Source organism: Amphiura filiformis, chromosome 5, assembly GCF_039555335.1.
Source record: "Amphiura filiformis chromosome 5, Afil_fr2py, whole genome shotgun sequence".
Taxonomy (NCBI): Eukaryota; Metazoa; Echinodermata; class Ophiuroidea; order Amphilepidida; family Amphiuridae; genus Amphiura; species Amphiura filiformis.
The window spans coordinates 54,906,916-54,928,895 of record NC_092632.1 but is presented as its reverse complement, the minus strand read 5'-3'; the positions used below and the strand labels follow the sequence as shown (position 1 = coordinate 54,928,895).

General features: G+C 38.3%; 1 protein-coding gene across 1 annotated transcript in view; it reads right to left on the bottom strand.

Moving 5' to 3' along the window:
• Window positions 1-843: 843 nt before the first annotated feature.
• Window positions 844-21,980, bottom strand: part of LOC140153383 (2-oxoadipate dehydrogenase complex component E1-like) — a 31,628-nt gene continuing 10,491 nt past the window's right edge. The window contains exons 8-21 of the mRNA XM_072176123.1: window positions 21,157-21,230; window positions 19,816-19,959; window positions 18,511-18,702; window positions 17,717-17,908; window positions 16,653-16,824; window positions 15,661-15,722; window positions 15,172-15,292; window positions 12,661-12,800; window positions 12,046-12,202; window positions 11,368-11,570; window positions 10,851-10,996; window positions 4,970-5,133; window positions 3,166-3,251; window positions 844-2,338 (exon numbers count right to left, since the gene is read on the bottom strand). Coding sequence (XP_072032224.1) covers window positions 2,234-2,338; window positions 3,166-3,251; window positions 4,970-5,133; window positions 10,851-10,996; window positions 11,368-11,570; window positions 12,046-12,202; window positions 12,661-12,800; window positions 15,172-15,292; window positions 15,661-15,722; window positions 16,653-16,824; window positions 17,717-17,908; window positions 18,511-18,702; window positions 19,816-19,959; window positions 21,157-21,230 — 1,958 coding nt within the window. The 3' untranslated portion in view covers window positions 844-2,233. The remainder of the gene's footprint in view (window positions 2,339-3,165; window positions 3,252-4,969; window positions 5,134-10,850; window positions 10,997-11,367; window positions 11,571-12,045; window positions 12,203-12,660; window positions 12,801-15,171; window positions 15,293-15,660; window positions 15,723-16,652; window positions 16,825-17,716; window positions 17,909-18,510; window positions 18,703-19,815; window positions 19,960-21,156; window positions 21,231-21,980) is intronic.

The following is a 21,980-nucleotide window of genomic DNA, read 5'->3' as shown; positions in this document are numbered from 1 at the left end:
AGACAAAAAAGACTATGTTACAGCCTCTGCAAGATTATATTTACACATAATATTAAAATTCTCTTTTGTTCCATGATTAGAATAGACAAGATCCAGGCAAAATACAGGCATTTGTTAGTAAAAGTTGATATTCTAAGTATCTTTGATAACTAAAATGTCCCCATTATGGTTATACAGGGGTCACAAATTAAACATGCTCCAATTTCACTCAAAAGTATATCAAATCGTACGTATCAATTTGTGTCCGTATACGACCTGTGGTTACAGGCTTATGTGCCAAAAAGGTCAAGGGTCAATTTTCAAGTTGTAAAGGGTTAAAAAATTAAAAGTTGCTCTAATATTCATGAAACTTTTATCAAATTGCATGTCTTGCAGGCAGTGAGAAAAGATCTATAGGTTTCCACAGATCTGTGATGATAGTTAATAACATGGCAAAAAAAGTCACAGGTCTATTACGTTCTAATGGCAAGTTTCCTGTAAAATTAGTTTATCACTTCTACTTTAGTAACTATACATCGCAGATAGTAGAAATCTATCTTTTTGTCACCTAAGCTACACAAAAAATTTGGTCCAAATTATTTGAAAATCGGAGCAACCCCCTATACAACTTGAAAATGGACCTTTGACCTTTTTGGCACATACATTTGTAACTCTGCAACTACATGTTGTATACTAACTCTGCAACCACAGGTTGTACACACACATAATTTATATTTCTGTGATCCTTGCATTCAGGCAGATAATATGATGGGCTTTTGAGTGAAATAGGAACATGTTACATTTTTGAAACCTGTATAACCCTATAGGGTCATTTTGGGGGTCATTTTGAGGGGCTTGATACATTTTACTCAACCATTTTATACAAGCACATATTTGAGATTTTCCTCAAGGCTAGATATTTGTTGCTGTACATACCAAATATCTAAATCCATGCCGACTAATGTATCAATAAAATGACACCAATCATTGTTTGATGATTAATGAACATTCTCGTTTCATTTACCCAGTATTTTCTAATCATACTTAGAAAATAAGTTACCTAATTAGCATATTTTACAATGAACAACTAATCAAATTTGCAGATTGTCAATTGCAAAAAAAGGGAACCAATCCTGGGGGATGTGTCCCTCCCCACCTTTCAGCAAAATGACCCCATTTTTTTTTGTTCTTTTCAGCTACCTTTTGACAATTCAGACTGATTGCCCACCACTTCCACATTTTAAGACGGATTGATGGCAATTCCAGCACCAATTCACATCCTTTACCAGTTCTGAGAAATCGTGCTCACTAGCTTGTACTTGCTGATAGAGGGCACGACAGACGGACGGACGGACAACCAAGAAAAATAACTATAATGCCTCAGATCCGGTGAAGATCCATCAAGAAAACTAATCACAATTTGTTGCATATACATTAGGTATCTTAATTTAATAGTTCGTCTCGAAGCCCCTGTGCGCATCAGTAAAACCACTTGTTTTTGTGTGTTATTTCAGCTGGATTTAGTCAATTTCATTTTTTTTTGACTGTTTTTTTTTTTTTTTCAAATCCACCTCACAAAATCTCACACCTGACATTGTCAGACGTCAAAATAGCTTAAATCGTAAATTTCAATAAAATTCTTCATCTTGACCACAGTGAAACCTCCTTGAGAGATGCAAAGGTTGTCTATTCTTGTCAAAAAGCTTGTCCCATAGCCTTACAGTAAAAAAACCTGCATTCCGCATTAGGTTTTTAACTTGGGAAGGGCTTTGAGACAAACTATCAAATTAAGATGGCCTTATAGAAGAAAAATATACTAGATTGTTTCAACTCTGCTGTATTGATATTTCAGTAGTTTAGCGGGAGCACGTGTGGCCGAGTGGATAAGGCGCCCGACTCATAATCCATAGGTTGCGAGTTCGAGTCCCGCTCGTGCCAACGTGTTGTGTCCTTGGGCAAGGCACTTTATCCTCATTGCCTACTGGGGGATCAGGTTGGGTTGGTTTGGATATTTGTATCTAGTTGGCGCTGATTAAGCTGCTGCCTGCAAAAATTGCATTGTGTCTGTTTAGGTGTGTTTAATGTACAATTCTAGCAATTTGACCTGCGGGTCACCAATTGAGTTTGAAATAAAACCTTCCTTTATATATAATATAAACCCTGGGTCTGAATTTGATTGTCAGGCCTCTTGTGCAGCACAGAATCAATTACAGGTTTTGTTAATTTCAATTTATCTGTTATTGCATAAGAAATTTTACCCCTGAAATGTTTGTTGTATAACTTGCTTGGCTTCTTGCTGGTGAACTTGACCAACACCAGCAGCAGCTGTACCAAGTGGACCACGACCAACATATGATAGCTGAAAGAGAGAAGATACATGTATGTTGACTTGATAACATATAACATCCCTCATGCTAATCTAATATCACAATTAATATGTATATACCGTATTTCGTCAAATAAACGCCCCCGGGGGCGTTACATTTTCAATTTCAGAACGATAATTCCTGTTAAAATCATTAGGTAAACTTAAAACTCACACTAAAATGACGAATTATGAACTAGAAACACTCACTTCTGGTTCACTTCCGGGTTTCCAATCCAGATTTTCGCCAATTATTGACGCTATTTACGACCATGTGGAGTGTGGACAACTTGGTAAGCTCACTACATAAGATAGCATGGAAATATCAGCATTTTTTTAAACATCTTGGTTGAAAAAAGTGGTGGGGGTGGGGCGTTTATTTGAGGGGGGCGACTATTTGACGAAATACGGTATATAAATGTGACATGATCAAGGGGAATGAGTCAGATGTCGCTAATATTGATTTTGAGATATTAGCAAAGAAAGAGTTAAAATTCTTTTGTTTTATATTGTTTTCAGCGATTGATAAATTGACATAACTTCGCAAAGAAAAGTTTTATCAACATGGGGTTTTCAGTTTCTGAAAGCTCTAAATGTCCTTTTTAGAAACATGTGTAAAACTCATTTTTGACCAGGGTCGACATGCGACTCATTCCCATTGATCATGTCACATATATTTAGAGAGAGTGAGAGATCAATTTATAAATTTGTTGTCCCTATTGCACATCAATTCCTTTTAAACTAACATAAGGGACAAAATGAATTGTAAAATATACTTCTTATTGGTTTATTGGTTTATCATTCAAATGTTTGTGGCTTACCTTGCATCCTACCAGATTGTTGAACCTTGGGTTTACAAAGAACCACGGTCCCATGTTAGTATGCTCCTCCTGACTCCACACATATGCTACCAAAGTAAACAAAAACATTCAAACTAGTAATGATGTTTTTATTCTTTTCAATGACTAATGATCAACGTGGGGTGTTAATGCTTGCACATGATCTACATCATATCTATCACCATCAATGCATGGATGGCAAAGATATCTGGCAGGCATTATTATCCACCAGCATTCATCAGTGATGCCAAAACTTTTCAGCACCAAGGTGCGGCACATTGGATCGCGGTAAAGGAGTCTCAAGTAGCCCAGTTTTTTCATTTCAAAAAAAGCGCCCGATACTGGATATTTGGGCAGATTTAGAACACAAATCGCCGAATTTGGTGGAAAAGCACTTGACTCAAAACCATTATACAAACTACATGACCTGACTCTTGCAAAGTAGATAAATTTTAGGCAAATAGCGGCATGGTTTTATGAGTAGCGGCAAGTGATCGCCAAGTAGCCGAATTGTGCATGCTCCAAAGGCGCGGTGTTGGCATCACTGGCATTCATTTGGAGTATTTGGCAATGATGCTATTACAAGTCTATTATTAATTGAGGGGCTCATTCACTTAACACTACGTAGTTCCATTGTGCATATATGCTTATGTCAATATGTTCCCTGTTTCGCACAATGTTTTGCCAAAGCTCCAAGATGATATGAAATCTATTATTGTTGATTAGTTTGACCCTGGATGACCCCAAACTGACTGACATTTTTTGTCACACTCAATATATTGCGATGACAAATATCAATGCAATTACAGTTTCATCTTTTTCCATGCCCATGTTCTGCACAAATGCAAAGGGAATTTTGAGGTTGAGGTCCCAGGTTCAATGTAAAGTGGAGGAATTCATTTGTTTCATTTATCATCCATCTTTAGGGGAAGATTAGCTATAGGCAAAATATCTAATTCTTGATCATGAGAGCCAACTTGGGTACGCACAGATATTTGCGTCAAACATACTACGCCAAGACCAACCCTTTCGGCACAAGCACAGCTTTTGAAAATTGACCAATCAGGTTTCTGAATACAGGTCGTATACGTAGATAGGCAAGGTCAAGGTTCAATCATGTAGGTTCACACAATCATGTTATTCCACAAAAAGTATGTTGACGCAGAAGGTACATCCTCTCATGATCAAGAATTAGATATTTTGCATATAGTACTCGAGAGCTTCAAATTCTTTATCATTTACAATGTTCAGTAAACATATCAAATGCAGCATGCACTGATATTTGTCACATAAAATCAACCAAAATCTTAATGCTTTTAAGCTTTAGTTAAGGGGGTACTACACCCCTCAATAAATGTGTGTCTATTTTTGCATTTTTCTCAAAACTAATAACACAGTGGTAACAAAAAGTTATGTATTTTATAGGGCAAGGAATACAATTACTACACTGGAATTTCAGTGACCCAAGACAAGCGGTTTGTTATTTATGATAAGAAATAAGGTACCGCTAGGATGTACCTCGTTTCCTATCATATATACTGAACCGCTTGTCTTGAGTCACTGAAATTTCAGTGTAGTAATTGGATTCCTTGCCCCAATAATATACATAACTTTAATTACCAGTGTGTTATTATTTTTTGAGAAAAATGCAAAACTAGTTACAAATTTACCACAGGGGTGTAGTACCCCCTTAAGATAAAACCTCGAATTAATACCAGCTAAGAATCATAGAATGGATTTAAAAAATGAGCATTGCTGCTACTGATTGCTTGATGAATTCGCCTACCTTTAGCGTTTGGATATTTGTTTAATTGTTCCTGTAGTAGTGCAGTCGGAAACGGGCATAGTTCTTCCACTCGGATTAATGCTGTGTTGAACAACTGCTTGTCTTCTCTTTCTTTAGCCAAAGCATAGTAGTGTTTACCACAACAGAACACAACTCGATCAACCCTGAAGAATAAAAAGCAGAAACAATGATAATAAAGATTACCCATGAGGCCTAAACAAAACTTGTACCAAGTTGTGATCACTTGTGATTTTGGCATAGTGGCATTCTCATATACATGTCCAGATGTTACAATGGACACAACTTGCTGTGAGTTTGTTAGATTGGAAAAGAAAAATCTCACATTAATTTGTCACTGGTTTAATATTTACAACTATTCGCTTTCCTTTTTTATGCTGTGCTTTCAGAAGACACCTTGAGACTACATACTGTGGCACATAATACAATGCAGCCCCAGAATGGATCCTGGTGGGGTACATGGTTAGATGGAGCCCCAGTATGCCAGTCAGAATATGAAATCACCCACCACTATAATTACAACAGAATCCATATAATCACCATTCATTTCAGGCATTCTTAATTACACATCAAAAGTCCCTGAAAATCCCCATAGTGGAACAGTGCCTAATTTGCATAAATCTAAAATGGAGAGCCATTTTCCACTAGCCGGTGTGTAAAGACGTGTAAACATGTCTAGCAGTTTCTCCTGCAAGATTATTTAACTTTTTACAAACAATTTTAATCAAGTCTTGTTTATTTGAAGTGTGTCATATTTATGTTAGTCTCTATAGAATAGTCATAGTCATAGCCACTCGTATTTACTGTATTTTGGGGACTTTTGTGCCATATCTTTGTGTTGAAGACACCCGGATTATCTGCCCGAGGAGTGGAATTCGTCACCGTGGAAGTGGGACCACTGGATTGCCCCTGTGTGTGTGTGGATCGATATCAGGCGCCATCTTTAAATTGTTCATCTGCGACCTACTGAAGATCTTCAATAACGCTAAGTGTACAGGGCAATTCCCTCCCCTCCTCTCCCTCCATGAATCTTATTAATTTTTAAACATTGCAGCTTTTAATATTTGTTGTAAGAGCATTTATTGCTGTATATATTTGTTGCATTAATAACTTTGCTATTTAGTTCACACTCTTCCTCACCTGGAACCAGTGAAGTGTTCAACAACAAAATTGTGATTGCTGCTTTTAATGTGTAATTTTAACCTCTACCAGTTCCAAAAGTAGCTTTTAATATATGTTTGGCGTGCAATTACTCATGTAAGACAGGGTGTTTATTTATGTGTATTTTAATACAATTGCTTCTGGGGTGTTTATTCATGTGTATTTTAATACAATTGCTTCTGTATCTTGCCATGCATCGCTCTGCATGCATAGTCAATAGACGGAGTATAGCATAGATATTTGCTCGCCAGTCATCACATTTATGCATGGTCATCCCTACCACTCCATCTTGTGTCGAGCAAAAAAATCTGGGTGTGGATCTTCTAACATCTGTTTTCTGATACGTATACCATTCATCTAGTGTGTGAATCCTAATTTACAGTGCATTCCTTATAAACTGCTCCAAAAAAGAAACTTACCAGGTAAGAAATTTGTCTGTCAAATTCAAACGACAAATTGTGTTACACTAAATGGGATATGAGTGGAAGCAGTGTTAATTTACGTGAATTTTGACACCTCATTTGTTGCAAACGGATGAGTATTTTTGAAGTTATGCTTATTTAACCGAACCTATCCACTGGAATGAAAGTGGCACTCATACCACTTGAGATGGTTGGCAGTATACAGGTGTAATCAGTGCTCTCCTCTTCTTCTTTGCATGACTAACTTTCCTATTGCTTCTTGTGAGAATGAAGAATGATCAAAGTTCAATGACAATTGTCCTTATTCAATCATCTGAAGAAATTAAGTCGAATGAAAGAATCAATATGATGACCAGGGATTTAGGGGACCTTGGGTGTGTCCAGAGTATTGTGTTCATGTGGTCGTTGGTTCAAGACCTGACAAGACCAAGCAATATGCCTAAATTAAGTGAAAATCAGAGATGGCTTTTAAATGGAATGTTAGAGGCGGTCAGAGCGTGTCAGAAACTGCACGAACGCTGAGCGTGGCTAGGAGTGTTGTTCGAAAGTGGCGGGACAGACGTCAACAGCCTGGTGGTAGTCTGAAAGATCTTGAAAGAAGTGGCAGACCACAAGTTACGTCAGCCAACCAGAATGCATCAATCCTAAACAAGGTTGAAGCCAAGAGAACCATGACAGGTGAGTGTAGATTTTGTTTGATTATCATCCCGGCTTTTTCTTCACAAACAATGTTTTGCTTGGTTATTTGTTTTATGCTCTTTGCAATGTGTTGCAGTTCATGTTTGATTAATCCCATTTTTTACAGGAAACCTGACAGTTAAGAAAAGTTTTGTGATCATTTTACTTAATGATTTCTTTCTCTTTTAATGTCTTGCAGCTCGAGAGATACGCCGAAGACTACACAGGAGACGAGGACAGATCTGTTACCAGACCATCAGGAACAGGATCCGCGCCTATGGTATGCGTTCTCGTAAACTTCGGAAGAGGCCAGGATTACTACCGAGACATCGTAGAGACCGGAAGCTTTTGCAAGGAGACATCGACGGTGGAGTCGTCGTCGCTGGTCCAACGTCCTGTTTACCGATGAATGTCGTGTATGTTTACGCTGGTTAGATGGGAGACGAAGAGTTTGGAGAAGGGTCAATGAGGATATCGGAGAAGAGGGGATACAACAAGCGGAAGCGATGGGAGGAGGGAGCCTGATGATCTGGGCGGTATCGGAAGTCACGGAAGACTGATTTGGTGATCGTTCGTGGTGGACTGAATGCGGATCGGTACATGAATGACATTGTCAGACCACATGTCGTCCCATACCAAGCAGCGGTCGGTGCGAACTTCGTGCTAATGGACGACAATGCAACACCCCATCGAGCGCGGGTAACCAACCAGTTTCTGAACAACCAAGGAATTCAACGTCTTGTGTGGCCTTCAAAGTCCCCAGATCTCAATCCACTGGAACATCTTTGGTCCCATCTGAAGTACCACGTGAACAAACGCATCAAGCCAACAACAACTTTGGTCGGCCTAGAGCGGATACTGAGGAGAGAGTGGGCGGCAATTGAACAGGTCAGGATCGACAGATTGATCAACAGCATGCGTCGCCGGTGTTTGGCTGTCATTGATGCAGATGGTGGACACACCAGGTATTGAAGACTGTTAAGATGGTTCATGTGAGGAAGGTTTGAGCAGGAAAGTGTGAGTTGACAAAGAATAAAAGTTCTGAACATCCTTTCATGTGTCTGTTTATTGTGTGAATTCATTGGGGCGGACCTGCAACTTTCAAATTTGATAGTAGGCTTGTTCAAATGAGCATAACTTCAAAAGTTTTGATCTGTTTGCGACAAATGAGGTGTCAAACTCACGTAAATGTACACCGCTTCCACTCATATGCTATTCAGTATAATACGATTTGTCGTTTGAACTTGACAGACAATTTCTTACCTGGTAAGTTACTTTTTGGGACCAGTTTACATGTTTACAATACAATACAATACAATACAATACAATACAATACAATACAATACAATACAATACAATACAATAAACAGAATTTATATAGCGCCTTAGCATAAGTATGAACAAAGCGCTTTACAATGATCTTAAAAGTACAACTTACACTACATCTTAGGCTACAATAAAATGTACAACTTAATTAAAAATTAAAAACTTAGTTTGGAAATAAATGGGTTTTCAGATTAGATTTAAAAGTGGCCAGAAGTATGAAGTTTTACAGGTAATTGGTTCCAGAGAGCTGGCACCGAATTGCAGAAGGCATTATCCCTATATGTTGTGTGAGTTCTATTACATTCAAGCAGACTGCCATCAGCATGTGATCATAGGAACATACCATCAGAAAATATGTGAGATTTTAGGAGATTTTGTATGTACAGTGGTGTTGTATGGAACTACATCCCAGAACATTTGATTAACATAGCCACAACTGACAATTTCAAGCAGCAAGTAACAGCACACTTAAGAGAAACACCACCAAAAGACTACTAGAAAGCTCCTCTGTACGCCCTCACTACCCTCTGCGGGTGACCTCATCAGGAGGAGTTGCAGAGTAACCAGTCAAAGTCAAAGTTGTTTCATGTCTACTTTTAGCGAATGTGAGTAGTTTGTAAGTAATACGCTCATTTACTGGAAGCCAGTGAAGCTCTTTCAGCAGAGGAGTGGTGTACTCCATACGGTTTGCCTTGAAAACAAGTCTGGCAGCTGTTTTGTATCTTTTTACACGGGTTTGTATCTTTTTACACTGGTAATATAGATTCAAAGATACTTGTGTACATGCACCTGAAGATACCAGATCTCCATCTGTTGGCTGCTACTTTCCTGCCGCATCAGATAGCTAAAGCCTCGTGACCAGGCCAACTTGCAGCTTTTCTGCACTACGACTCGCTACCAGACAGATATCCAGATAACAAAGTGTATCTCTTTCTGGGTGTACCGTTTATCCATGATCATCACACCCAAATGCTGTATTGACATTAAATTTCATATACAGTGTGTACCTGATCATCACACCCAATTGCTCTTGTATTGTTGTAAAAAAACATTTGACTATTGGCATAAAACCAAATTTATCACACCACTAGAGAGATTTCAATTTGGACCATACTGCCTAAAGCCGATGACATGTGTGTGAATTACCCTGCCGTAAAAGACAGTTTGTTTTTCGTAACCAGTTTTCAGCTTACCACCCAACTGCATAGCAACTCACTACCAAGCAGCTATTCAGGTAACAAAGCAACTGTGCAGTATTATCATACCCAATTATCATTGTATTAATGTTAAGATACTTGTGTACTGTCAAGAAACCAGATTTACCACACCATTCATGAGTTTCCAATTTTGACTACTGCCCAAACTGTACACACGTGTGTGAACTACCCTGCCATAAAAGATAGTTTTCATTTCGCAACCAGTCTTCAGCCTACCGCCCAACTGCTTTGAAACTCACTACCAAGCCATCATTAAGGTATCAAAGCACCTGTACTGTCATCCAAGTGTACAGTATAGGCCTATACATGATCATCATACCCAATTGTCTTTGTACTGATGTTAAAATACCTGTGTACTATAATCAAACCAGACTTATCACACCAGTCGAGAGATTCCACCTGTACTGTCTTCCAAGTGTACAGAGAACACATTATTATCATACCCAATTGTTATTGTATTGATGTTAAGATTCCTGTACACTGTAAATCACACCAATCGAGAGATTCCAACTGTGACTATTGCCTAAGTTGTAGACACATGTGTAAATTGCCGATAATAAAAAAAAAGATAATTTCGCAACCAGTTTTCAGCTTACCGCCCAACTGCTTAGCAACTCACTACCAAGCCGACATATTCTATACTGTCTTCCAAGTGAACAGAAACGGAAGCACGCATGCACGATATGCAAGAACGCATAAGATTCGTCATGCCTGGAACTTGTGTATGTATACAAGCTTGCATGTTAAATTCATTATTTGGGGGAATGTGCAAAACATTGCCTTTTTATTCTATAGTTTTAGTATTGATATCAACAGATAATTCATCAATCTTCTTGTATTAATGTTAAGTAACAATGATTAACTGATAATCTTTAGCTTGTTTTCATTGTTGAAGGCGATTCAATCATGTTTTACTGTAGCAACTAGCGTCCGGTGCTTCTGCATGCTTTACTTAGCTTTGGCAGCTAGAAAACCATGCAGACGATGCGGACGCATCATTGATTAATGGTGATGAACAATGGTGAAACATGACTGAATCCCTAAGAACACAAGCCTTACCTGTTTGGATCAACAGCAGAATCTGGTATGACAGGCTGGAATGATGTCCCTGGTCCCATGTCTGCTAAATTGGATACAGCTGCTGGCAATCTAAGCATCACTTTAGGACCAGCTACGATTAGTGGTTTGCGGTAATTTCTCACCATCTGTATTAGTATCCATTATATAGAAACAAGAAGAAACAAATAAGAAAGAAAGAAAACTTTGCCCAGCCGATACCAGTAAAATTTTCAAAATCAAAAACAGGCTTTTGGCGTCCACACTGACCTAGCTGGCTATGTACTCTGTAACTGTGTACTCTCAGACATGCATGTATATAGTAAAAGTGCCATAACAAGACATATAAAAGTATACGTTTTTATAAAGGCAAGACATCAATGAATCTTAATATGAATACAGATTTGGTGTAAAAACAACAATTATGAAGAAAATGCACAAAAAAGTAAATTTTTGGCTAAGGCTCTGAGCATGTCTAAACCAATGCACAAGGTAAGATTATTAGAACCAAGTAAAATACCTGTCGTCTAAGGAGGTGGAAATACTGCGCAGGTGTTGTGGGATGAACAATCTGTGTATTAACATCATCACCATCAATGTCATGCTCCTTACTATCACACAACTGGAGAAATCTCTCAATGTGACATGAGGAATGCTCAGGTCCTGCACCATCATAACCATGTGGAAGTAACATTACTAGACCACTCTGGAGAAGCCACTTTACTGTAAGAAACAATCAATTTCACTTTTATAATCATCATATTGAGACAATAAAAGGTGGATTCAAATAATTCAGAGTGTGCTAAGCTGCAGCATATCTAAGATATTGCTTATCACCTTTTAAGTCTTGAATGGTTTGACTCATTATAATAGTTGGCTGATGAAGATTCTGCATCATCAAATAATGTCCTTCCAGGTGTACCCTCTCAATTCATGCTGTTTTAACATTCTAAATACTCTCTGTGACACACCTATAAATCAACAGTAAAAAGCTAAGATGCAAAGTGAGTTTTCTTTAATTTATCTCATTAGTTTGGCTTAAAATGACCAGAAAACTTTCCTGACAATTGATACTACTATCTGTTCCATAACATTAGCCTTTCAGTTTCTTCTTACAAAGCCAAGTTGATTGCATGTAGTGTAGTGTACTAATATGTCACAATATCCTGACTGGACTACCTTGCCCACACAGGCTTACCTTCACCACTTGTCACAAAAGTATCAATAATGATCTGTGCTCCATTGTAGAAATCTCCAAACTGAGCCTCCCATATGATGAGATTATTTGGGTTCTCAATGCTCATGCCATATTCAAAGCCTAACACAGCTTCCTCTGACAATGGGCTATTAGCAACCTAGGATGACAAAGGGACAAAAACAAGATTGCATACAACATTACTTCCATCACTTCCATCAAAACTTTACTCTGAATATATCTAGAGTTTACCTGCTCTCATCTGGCATTGGCAACACTCTGCAAAGGTCAGTTAGGGGACAAATCTAGATAAGCCAGTAGCGTCATTATACGGTCTACTTTTCAACAACTGCATCACCATACCAACGGCGCTGTTCATGCAGAAGCTTTGTGACATTTAATTCCAGCCCCCCCAAAAAAAGGAAAAAGAAAGTTAGCAGTTAATGAACTATTCAAGTACTTCCTTTCATCCCCTTTTGAATATTGCGTATTGAGAGACTGCTGTTTTTATTTCTTTTTTATGAGCAATACGAGTTGTGATTCGTGCTTGATACTTGTTTTCTAACATATAAGGCATAATATTGTGATTGCCAGAGTCTTCCTTTAATAGCAACTTACCTCATAGAATCCTGTCTGTTGTGGCATGATATTATTAAGTGGAATGTACATGGCATCGGTTTGGTTATCTATAAGCATAGCATGCCTCTGGCTGAATGTGCCACGCCCAACATCCTGACCACAGATTCTTACATTGAAACCTGTACACAAACAGAAATAGATCAAAGATTTAGTGGCCAATTGGAATTAGATTCCGAAGTCCCTTTTCCACTTATTATGTTGACATAACATAAGGGTCATTGTGTCCAAGTCCCATTGAAATTCATCGAAGCATGTGGAAGAAATCATCAAAAAGAAGCCAGGGTTAATATTTTAACTACACAAATACAGCCAACGAAGCCCAATTCATAGTCCCCATTCATTACTTCCATCTGAGGTAACAATAACTAGGTTATTTCTATATTTCATTCTTTAAAATGTCAAACAAATAAAATATTACGCACTGTCGTGTTCAATATCCCTTCTCACTCATTCAATGCATGCAAAACAATGAAGAAAAACAACATGTGGAATTGTGTTTCCCATTTCTAGGTTGGTTTTCACTTCATTGTGATTTCTATAATCAAACAAAAATATTGGTCAATGGGGTATGACAGGTTGTTCCCTCTAGCTCAAAATACCTAATAAAATTTACTATACAGTGTCTCATCTCAAGTTGAAAGTAATGTCATGTCGGATTCTGTAGTGGCAGACTCGAATCAGTGCGTTTACATGATTGCATTGCCAGTGTACCGACAAATCGCTCTTCTATGTGTGTGTATATGCCCCGCGGATTAGGTTTCTTGAATCTGCTTTCAAAATCCAACATGGCGTTACTCTCAACTTAAGACGAGACACAGAATAATAATTATTGACCTGCTTATGGACCAATTCAGAGTAAAAACACATTTGTCCGCATCAAGAATGAGTCAGCGGGTCGACTTTGCAATTCCCCCCCCTTCAGAAGTGGCCCACTGACGATGCAGAGTCAGAAGTGTTATCTCCACTGTCAGCTACAGTGGCATAGCTTTCTTTGTTATCCAAATACACATGCCTATTGGATGCTCAGCTAATGCCAGGATATCTATACTAATAAAATAATGAGCTCTGTCTGTCTGTCTGTCTATCCGGCTATGCGTTTCGCCGCGCTTCGACGCATCGTTCCGATATTTTGGATATAGATAGGTATCGGGCATTCCACGTTTACGGGGTGGTTTGAAAGGTCATCGGAGGTCAAGGTCAAAGGTCAAATTTTAAACTTTGTCCGATCGGGCCCAAATTTGGTGGGTGGAATCCTTGATACAAGGGGAATATAATGCAGTGAAATAAAATCGAGGTCAACCGAGGTCAAAGGTCATTACGGAGGGGTCAAATTTCAAACTTTGTCCGATCGGGCTCAAATTTGGTGGGTGGAATCCTTGATACGAGGGAATATATGCCCGAAATAAAATTGAGGTCAAGCGAGGTCAAAGGTCATTACGGAGGGGTCAAATTTCAAACTTTGTCCGATCGGGCTCAAACTTGGTAGGTGGAATCCTTGGTGCGAGGGGAATATATGCCCGAAATAAAATCGAGGTCAACCAAGGTCAAAGGTCATTACGGAGGGGTCAAATTTCAAACTTTGTCCGATCAGGCCCAAACTTGGTAGGTGGAATCCTTGATCTGAGGGAATATATCATAAAACAAAATTGAGGTCAACCGAGGTCAAAGGTCATGTAGGGGCTAAATTTAAACTTTGCCCTATTGGGCTTAAACTTGATAGGTGGAATCCTTCATTATGAGGGGAGCATGAAAAAAAGGTCATCTGGGGTCAAACAGTATCGCTATCATGCCAGTGCTCTCACAGCATCAGGGCTCTCACAGCTGCAGGTGCACTAGTACCTTAGGAAGTTACCAACTTTATTAAATACCTACTTTATTCCTCACTGCGACGAGGTGAATCAAGATTGACCTCGGTTTTATAATTTAAGCCTCGGTTTGATAATTTAGGCTGAGTCCATTGACCCCTCTTTCTGATGCATACTTGTTTGGCGCTGCTTTCTGTTCACCTTGGTCTGGGGGCGGATATTTTATAAATGAATTTAGAAGAGCAGCAATGACACCACTTGCATTACATTCCAGATGTTAAATCTACATCATATGCAAAATTTGAGGAAAAATGAACGCAGTCCATTTTATTTTATGGCCATTTGTCTATAACTGGTCTTTACATGTAGCCCTATGGAGAGAGTGCCAGTTGCGGACGCCATAACCCCATTTTAGGAACAAAAATGTGATTTTTGTTTTAAACGGGACTCGTGCGAATTTTCTAAAATTTTCAGAGTATGTAGTATGAACATGTAGAAATATAATCAAGTAGTTGCCGTACCTGCTCTTCTCCAAAAAAACAAAAAGTCCTATACCTCAATGATAATGAAACCTAGGTGTACGTTCCCCCCTCCTCTTTTTTGGTAAATCTGCACAGATCTTCAGAACATTAATCATTGAAAATAATGTGTTTCTGTAGCGGTGAAGTCCAGTTTTGTAGCATACCTTCATATAACAATGAACCAAAAGCCATTGCTTCTGCAGTTGCCCAGTCTAATGGTTTTCCTTCTTCTAGTTTACGCAGTCTGCTTTGAAGAAATGTCTTCTTTAAATGTGGATGAGGAACCTGCAAATAAACACCATAAACAATTCAGTGTGGATTATAGGTAAACAATACATACAGGCTGTATTATTGGGAACTTCCATTGTTCGGTTTTTTAGTGCCCAAATAGTTGATGAGGTTAATGAATAAAACTACTATCACATACTTTTTGACCGCTCCATCCTTGAAATATAAGCATTTTACGGAACCACCTCATTTTCAATCCGTTCCACAGAGTCAAATATCAATCACTGATTTTAGACACCTCATGCGTTGTGATTGGCACTCATAAATTCAGATCACTGATTGATATTTGAATCTGTGGAAAGGTTTGTTCCACTGATTAACAATAAAGGCAAATTACTAGCAAAGATTTCAACTTGTCTACTTACAAAATCTGAGGGTATTTCTACAGATTTAGCACCAATATAACGCAACAGGTCACTCTGCACACCTGTAAATAAAGTTTTGAAAAAGACAATGTAGAGTCAATTATTGTAAACAGTAAATGATTTGTCTATGGTTGAACTGATTTTCTTTGACTGTAAAACATTAAGTTGCCCATGACTTAAAATTGGCAAGCATTTAACATTTATCATCATCATCATCCTTTGGCTGCGGAGCAGGCGACTACAAGTTTCCTCCAGCTACATCAGTCTTGAGCCATTGCTGATAGTTGACCTTGACTCAGCATGCTGTCCATATCCCCCAAAAGACATTGGATGTATTTCCAGAACAAGGTTCATTGCCGTCCAGGTTTCCTTTTGCCATGAGTTGGGACATACAATGCATACTCTTTTACTGGCTCATAGTCAGGCAAGCAGAGTATACCGTAAACGTTCACCTAATAACGCACCTGGGCTCCTTTGCCTTGGGGTAATATTTCATGTACAAAAAGAGCGCTCCCTCCTCTAAAACCCCCAACGAGAATTAAGAGTATGTGCCCTTATTTGCTGATGGGATTTTTATGGGAGGGTACTTTTAGTGTGTGTTTAAAAGTTATGTCAAGGGAGCCCTTAGCACCATTAGGCAAATGTTTACGGTATGCCTTATAAATTTCAGTTGATTTGTCCTGGCTTTCTCAACAAGTCAGCATAATAAGTTCAGCAGATGTTCAGCATAATACGGTAGCAGGATGTGCCAAATGAGTTGATTTTATTTTCCATAACCTTAGAGATAACCCCCGACTCACAGCCATATTTAACATTATGTACATTTCATTTCTTAGATATATGGTCAAATCACCAATGCCTGCTATTCAAGCATGCCAAGGGCAAAGGGTAGTGCAGTAGGTTGCAAACTGGGATAACATGCCTGGAAAATTAGCCTCTGAACAGCAACTACTCCCCTGACACTAAGGATAGCAAGAGTAACATCATCTTACCCGTCTCCCATGCTGTGACATGACTTGGGGCTTGAACAAATCCTTTCCACCTCCTACGTAGATGATAATGATATGCCTGATATGTGTCCATAGTCTTCAAGCCTTCATTCCAATCAACTTGTAGTGTTGTTACCTTGTCATTCACTTCCTCTTTTATTGTCAACCCATCATCCTATGAAAATTAAGGTTTTAAACAAATCATTCATTTATTAAGAGATCTGGAATGGGCGTTTTGAGCAATTTGTAATCATTTGCCATAAAATGTGTATTACATTGCAAATTTCAAAAAATCTAAATTATTTGATATCAGAAGGACATTCTTCGCATTCAGAATGCAATTCAATATGTCTGAGGTGCTCTAATGTCCCACAATAAATACTGTCCAAACGCGTTCATACCCCATCCCTTAAGGTACTCAAAAGTAACTTGAATGATGTAGGAATTAATGACAACCTTCAAAAATCCTATTGGCAAAAATAACACCAAATTCAACCCTCCCAAAAAGGTAAAATTAATGTCTCCTCACAAGTAGATTCAGTCCAAATTACCATTTTTTTCAAAATATTTCCCTCTTCTGCCTTTTATTTACCTCTATTATGTAACATGTATGACTTGCCTATTGCAAATAATCCTGTCCACTCATTTTTCAGCATGCACATGTACAATATATTTGTGTGTGCCTCCTCCTAGAGATCAACTTTCAGTAAAAGGATGTGATCATTTTATTCTGCAAACTTATTGTCAAATTTGCTGAGGACACCTCATTTTTTTTTTTTTTTTTTTTATTTACCATGCAAAAAAGATTTAATTAATTTGGTGAAACATTAGTCAAACTTGCACATGGCTAAAATGTCTCATTGTACTGTGAATTTACGGGATAACGCATTGAACCAATCAACCTCATTAAATATTGACTGACTGATGCATGCAATCAGAATCCAACTGTGTTAAGTTACAAACTACAAATTTGCTACATATTTAATACACACATATTCAATTCCATGATTAAACATGACAACACAAGATCAAGCCCTCCCTTGAATTACTAAATGTTATCAACTTACGGTAAGTTTCTGAACGTATAAATCAGGCACACTGGTTCTATTATTGATAATACTATACATGCTGGGATTCGTAAACGATGGGTCATCAATTTCATTGTGGCCCCATTTTCGCCAGCACTGCAAGTCCACTAATACATCCTTGCGGAAATGTTGTCGGTACTCCATGGCTAGGCGGCAGGCACGAACAACTTCCTGTGGAAAATAACAAATTATGATTTGATATCTATGATTATAAAGAACAGGCTTGTTCAGGGTATGAAACTATTTTTGTGCAGTGCATTTTGTTCATTTTGAACAATTCCAACTAAAAACGAAGGTGATTTACACTGGTTTTAGTGAAGTTTCACCACTAAACTAGTGGGTTCATCAGACGAGCAACTCATCACATCAGACTGTTTTCTTTTACGGACAACAGGAAGCATCTTAGAGGGCGTGAAGATGTTGTTGAGTGCATATGCCCCCTTGTCCTTGTTTAGAGTGTCATGTCAACAACATCTTTGTCCAACTCATCGCACCCTCTATGGTAATTCCTGTTGTCAAAATCCACAGTTGAAATTAACATGTGAATTTGTTCAAAAAAAAAAAAGAAGGGGGATATCCCAAATAAATACAAAAGCAAACAATTAAATATATTTATATTTGTTTGCTGGTGTTACAAAAGCGCACATACACCCCATTCCAATAAGGGTTGCAATGGGTCTAACATCAATGGGGTTGCATTCTAGAAAATATTAGACCACTGCATTACAATACTGGTAAAAGTGAATGTATCTATGAAAGGGTTTTTTTTTTACCTCTGGATTATCTCCATTCACATGAATAACAGGGTTGCCATTCATCTTGCCAATATCGCTGCAATACAATGACGAGCGCCCTCTTTCACCAGGCGTAGTAAAACCAAGCTGGTTGTTTACTATAAGGTGCAGTGTACCTCCAATATTGAAGTGTGGTACTTCAGCTATTGCAAAATTCTCCTGAATAATACCCTGAAATTGAAAGAAAATCCAATTTTAATATTTGATGTCTTTAGATCTATTCACTTCATCAACCTGTCATTAACAAACTCCATTGTATCTCTTCATTAGAAATTAGGGATTCAATCATGTTATAATTAAAGACAGAGATAAAAACAATTTATCGCGTCTGATGTCACTGTCAATTACGATCCTTGATTGGTTTACACAGGTTAATCAGCGGGTAAAAGGAAGACCGATCTATCTGGTGCTGATCGGAGAAAAGGAATAGCAGCAAATTGGAAAAAATTACGTACATTTACAAGGCAAAAACAGCTTTTCTAGGCATTGTCGACATGGTGCCTTCACCAAAGAAAGTTTCCTACTATAAAGACCAAACTTTTGAGATGGTTTGCATGTTGAAAGGTGCAAAATTAACAATAAGGCGCCCGGTTATAAATCCGCGTTCAGCAAGTCATCATCACAACACTTGTAAACAAACCTTGCTCGAGTTTGATTGACAGGTGACGTCAGACGCGATAAATTATCTTTATCTTTTATTATAGACAGTGGTTCATCAGTAATTAACAAGTCTCCTGTGCTTCCTCTACTATTTTTACATAGTGAGGGCAGCTTTGTGTATGCGTAAAAATACACGGACACAACGGGTGCAGAGTTGTTAATTTCTGACGTGTCTGCTATTACAAAGGAGGAAATGGGAATCTTTGCCCACAAACTTCATTCATCAAATGATTTGACTGATATATTAAGGTGGTACTACACCCCTGGCCAATTTTGTGCATATTTTTGCATTTTTCTCAAAAATTATAGTGCATTGGTGACAAGTAAGATATGTATATTATAGGGACAAGGACTACAACTACTGCACTGAAAATTCAGCAACTCAAGGCAAGTAGTTATTGATTTATTGATCAAATATTGGTTTTCCCTCATTTTTGACTGTAACTCCACAACTGTTGTCTGTTCTGAAATAAAATTTCCAGTGCAGTAGTTGTAGTCCTTGCCCCTATAATATACATATATTACTTGTCACCAATGCGCTATAATTTTTGAGAAAAATGCAAAAATAGGCACAGAATTGGCCAGGGGTGTAGTACCACCTTAATGTGTACATGCATATCTTACCTGTGCCGTAAAGGATGCGTCCCCATGGACCTGCACACCAAGAACTTTGTCTCCAACACGGGCAGAGACGTCAGTACAATAATCACCATCCTTCAATGACTGCTGTCTGCCACGTACCTTACCACTTAAAACTGAAGTGCAGGCCTATTATGCACAAAGATAAAATATATTATGTAATTAGTAGCTTTGATAATGACCATTCTTTGTAAAAATACTTCAATGACTATCAAAAATTTTGTCTATTGTTAACGAAAGAAATGGAATGAGAGTATAACCTGGAATCATTTCAACACACAAAACAAAGAATGGCTCATCAAGAAACAAACATTTAATGCAGAAAAATTTCTTACTCACAATTTAAATACGGATCCGCCAACCTCAGAGGTACCAAGCACTTCACAGGGAGAATTCAATGGGACCCCTCAAGGCTCAATACTTGGGCCGACACTCTTTCTTGTCAATATAAATGACATTGTGGCTGACGTAAATTCAACTCTTGTGGCTTTTTGCTGACAACAGCATACTATACAGGGAAATCAAAAGTACCAAGGACCAATCTATTCTCCAAGATGATCTGAATAAAGTTTTTCAATGGGCCGACACATGGAAGATGTCCTTTAATGCAAACAAATGCCAGTCACTCTCCATAACATGCAAGACAAGCCATTTTGCTATACATACCAGGTTGATGGGCACCACATTGAGGAAACCAACAGCATAAATACCCTGGAATCACCATTACCAAAACCCTTGACTGGAAGCAACACGTTAATACCGTTTCTGCCAGTGCACGTAGCGTATTGAGACAAAATCTCTCATCATGACCGGCAAACTAGTCTTTTTAATTCGGTCTTCAATTATACTTAGTTTGTGTCATGTTATTTGCACTTTTGTGAATATTAATGACATCATTTGTATATTCAAACCTTTGTTATTTCCTCACACTTGCTGTAGGGTTTACCGTAATTATGAACTGCATAATTAATTCTAGTTTATAAATATAACTTTTGCTTATATTATGACATGATGAAATGCCACACAGCCCAAGCTGTAAGTTATGTCCCCATTTAGCTGGTTTCAAGGTTTCATGTGTGTGCCATTGGTTGATACTAAAAAGGTACTCACACCCACTAACACCCCCCAATACCAGGCATGAGAATATATTTCCATGACAAAAAAGGAAAATTCTAGAAAAGAAGTGTGTAAAATGTTTTCAAAAATCCTCCAAAACAGGCTAAAAATAAATAAAAATGAGGAAATTTGGACAACCAAAAAGCAGGAATTTCTGCTTGGGCAGGAAAAATCTCATGTCTGCAATACATAGGCTGATATTTTACATACCTCTAGATGGGATGGGTTAGGAATCATTGATACATGAAGCTGCCTGCCATTTACATCCAAATCAACTGAGTTATCTGCAAAGCATAATTAACAAAAATATATCAGAAATAACTATGTAAACTGATTAAAATAATCACCTGTGCTTCCTGTTTCACACAGCATGTTCGCTAACGCTACGTCCTTATTCTAGTATGTATAAACAGGGCACTTACCATAGTACTTTGGGTACACACTTCTCCTGTATTATTTTTAAATTGTCTAATTTGAACACTACCCTTTCTTAATATTGCACATTTCACCTATTGCGCTTTGAGCATACGCTTTGTTTATGTATATACATCTGTACATGCTTACCCAGTTTTGTTTTTCCTATTTTGTGCATAGTGCTTTCCCATATTCAGGCGCGTATCCAGGGGAGGGGCGAAGGGGGCGCGCGCCCCCCGGGTAAAAAAAAGAGAAAGGGAGAAAGGGAAGGGGGAAAAGGGGAAGAGAAGAGAGAAGAAGAAAGAGGCGAGAGAGAGAAAGAGAGAAGAAGAGAGAGAAAGAGAAGGGGGGCAAACATCGTATAGCATATAATAGTAGGCCTATATGCTACTGCATGTGATTTTATAAGGGATTAGGCCTATATCAAAACACTATATATAGGCCTAGGCCTATTATTATGCAAATTGAGTTATCGGGCTCTTTTTTGTTGTTGAAAGCAATAATGTAAACAGCGTAAAAATGATGGACCAAATTGGCCTCAATTCGATCTTCATTCTGTCAAATTTTCCCAACTTCTGAGGGGAGACACCCCCCTGCGTGTCGGGATAAACAACTCGGTG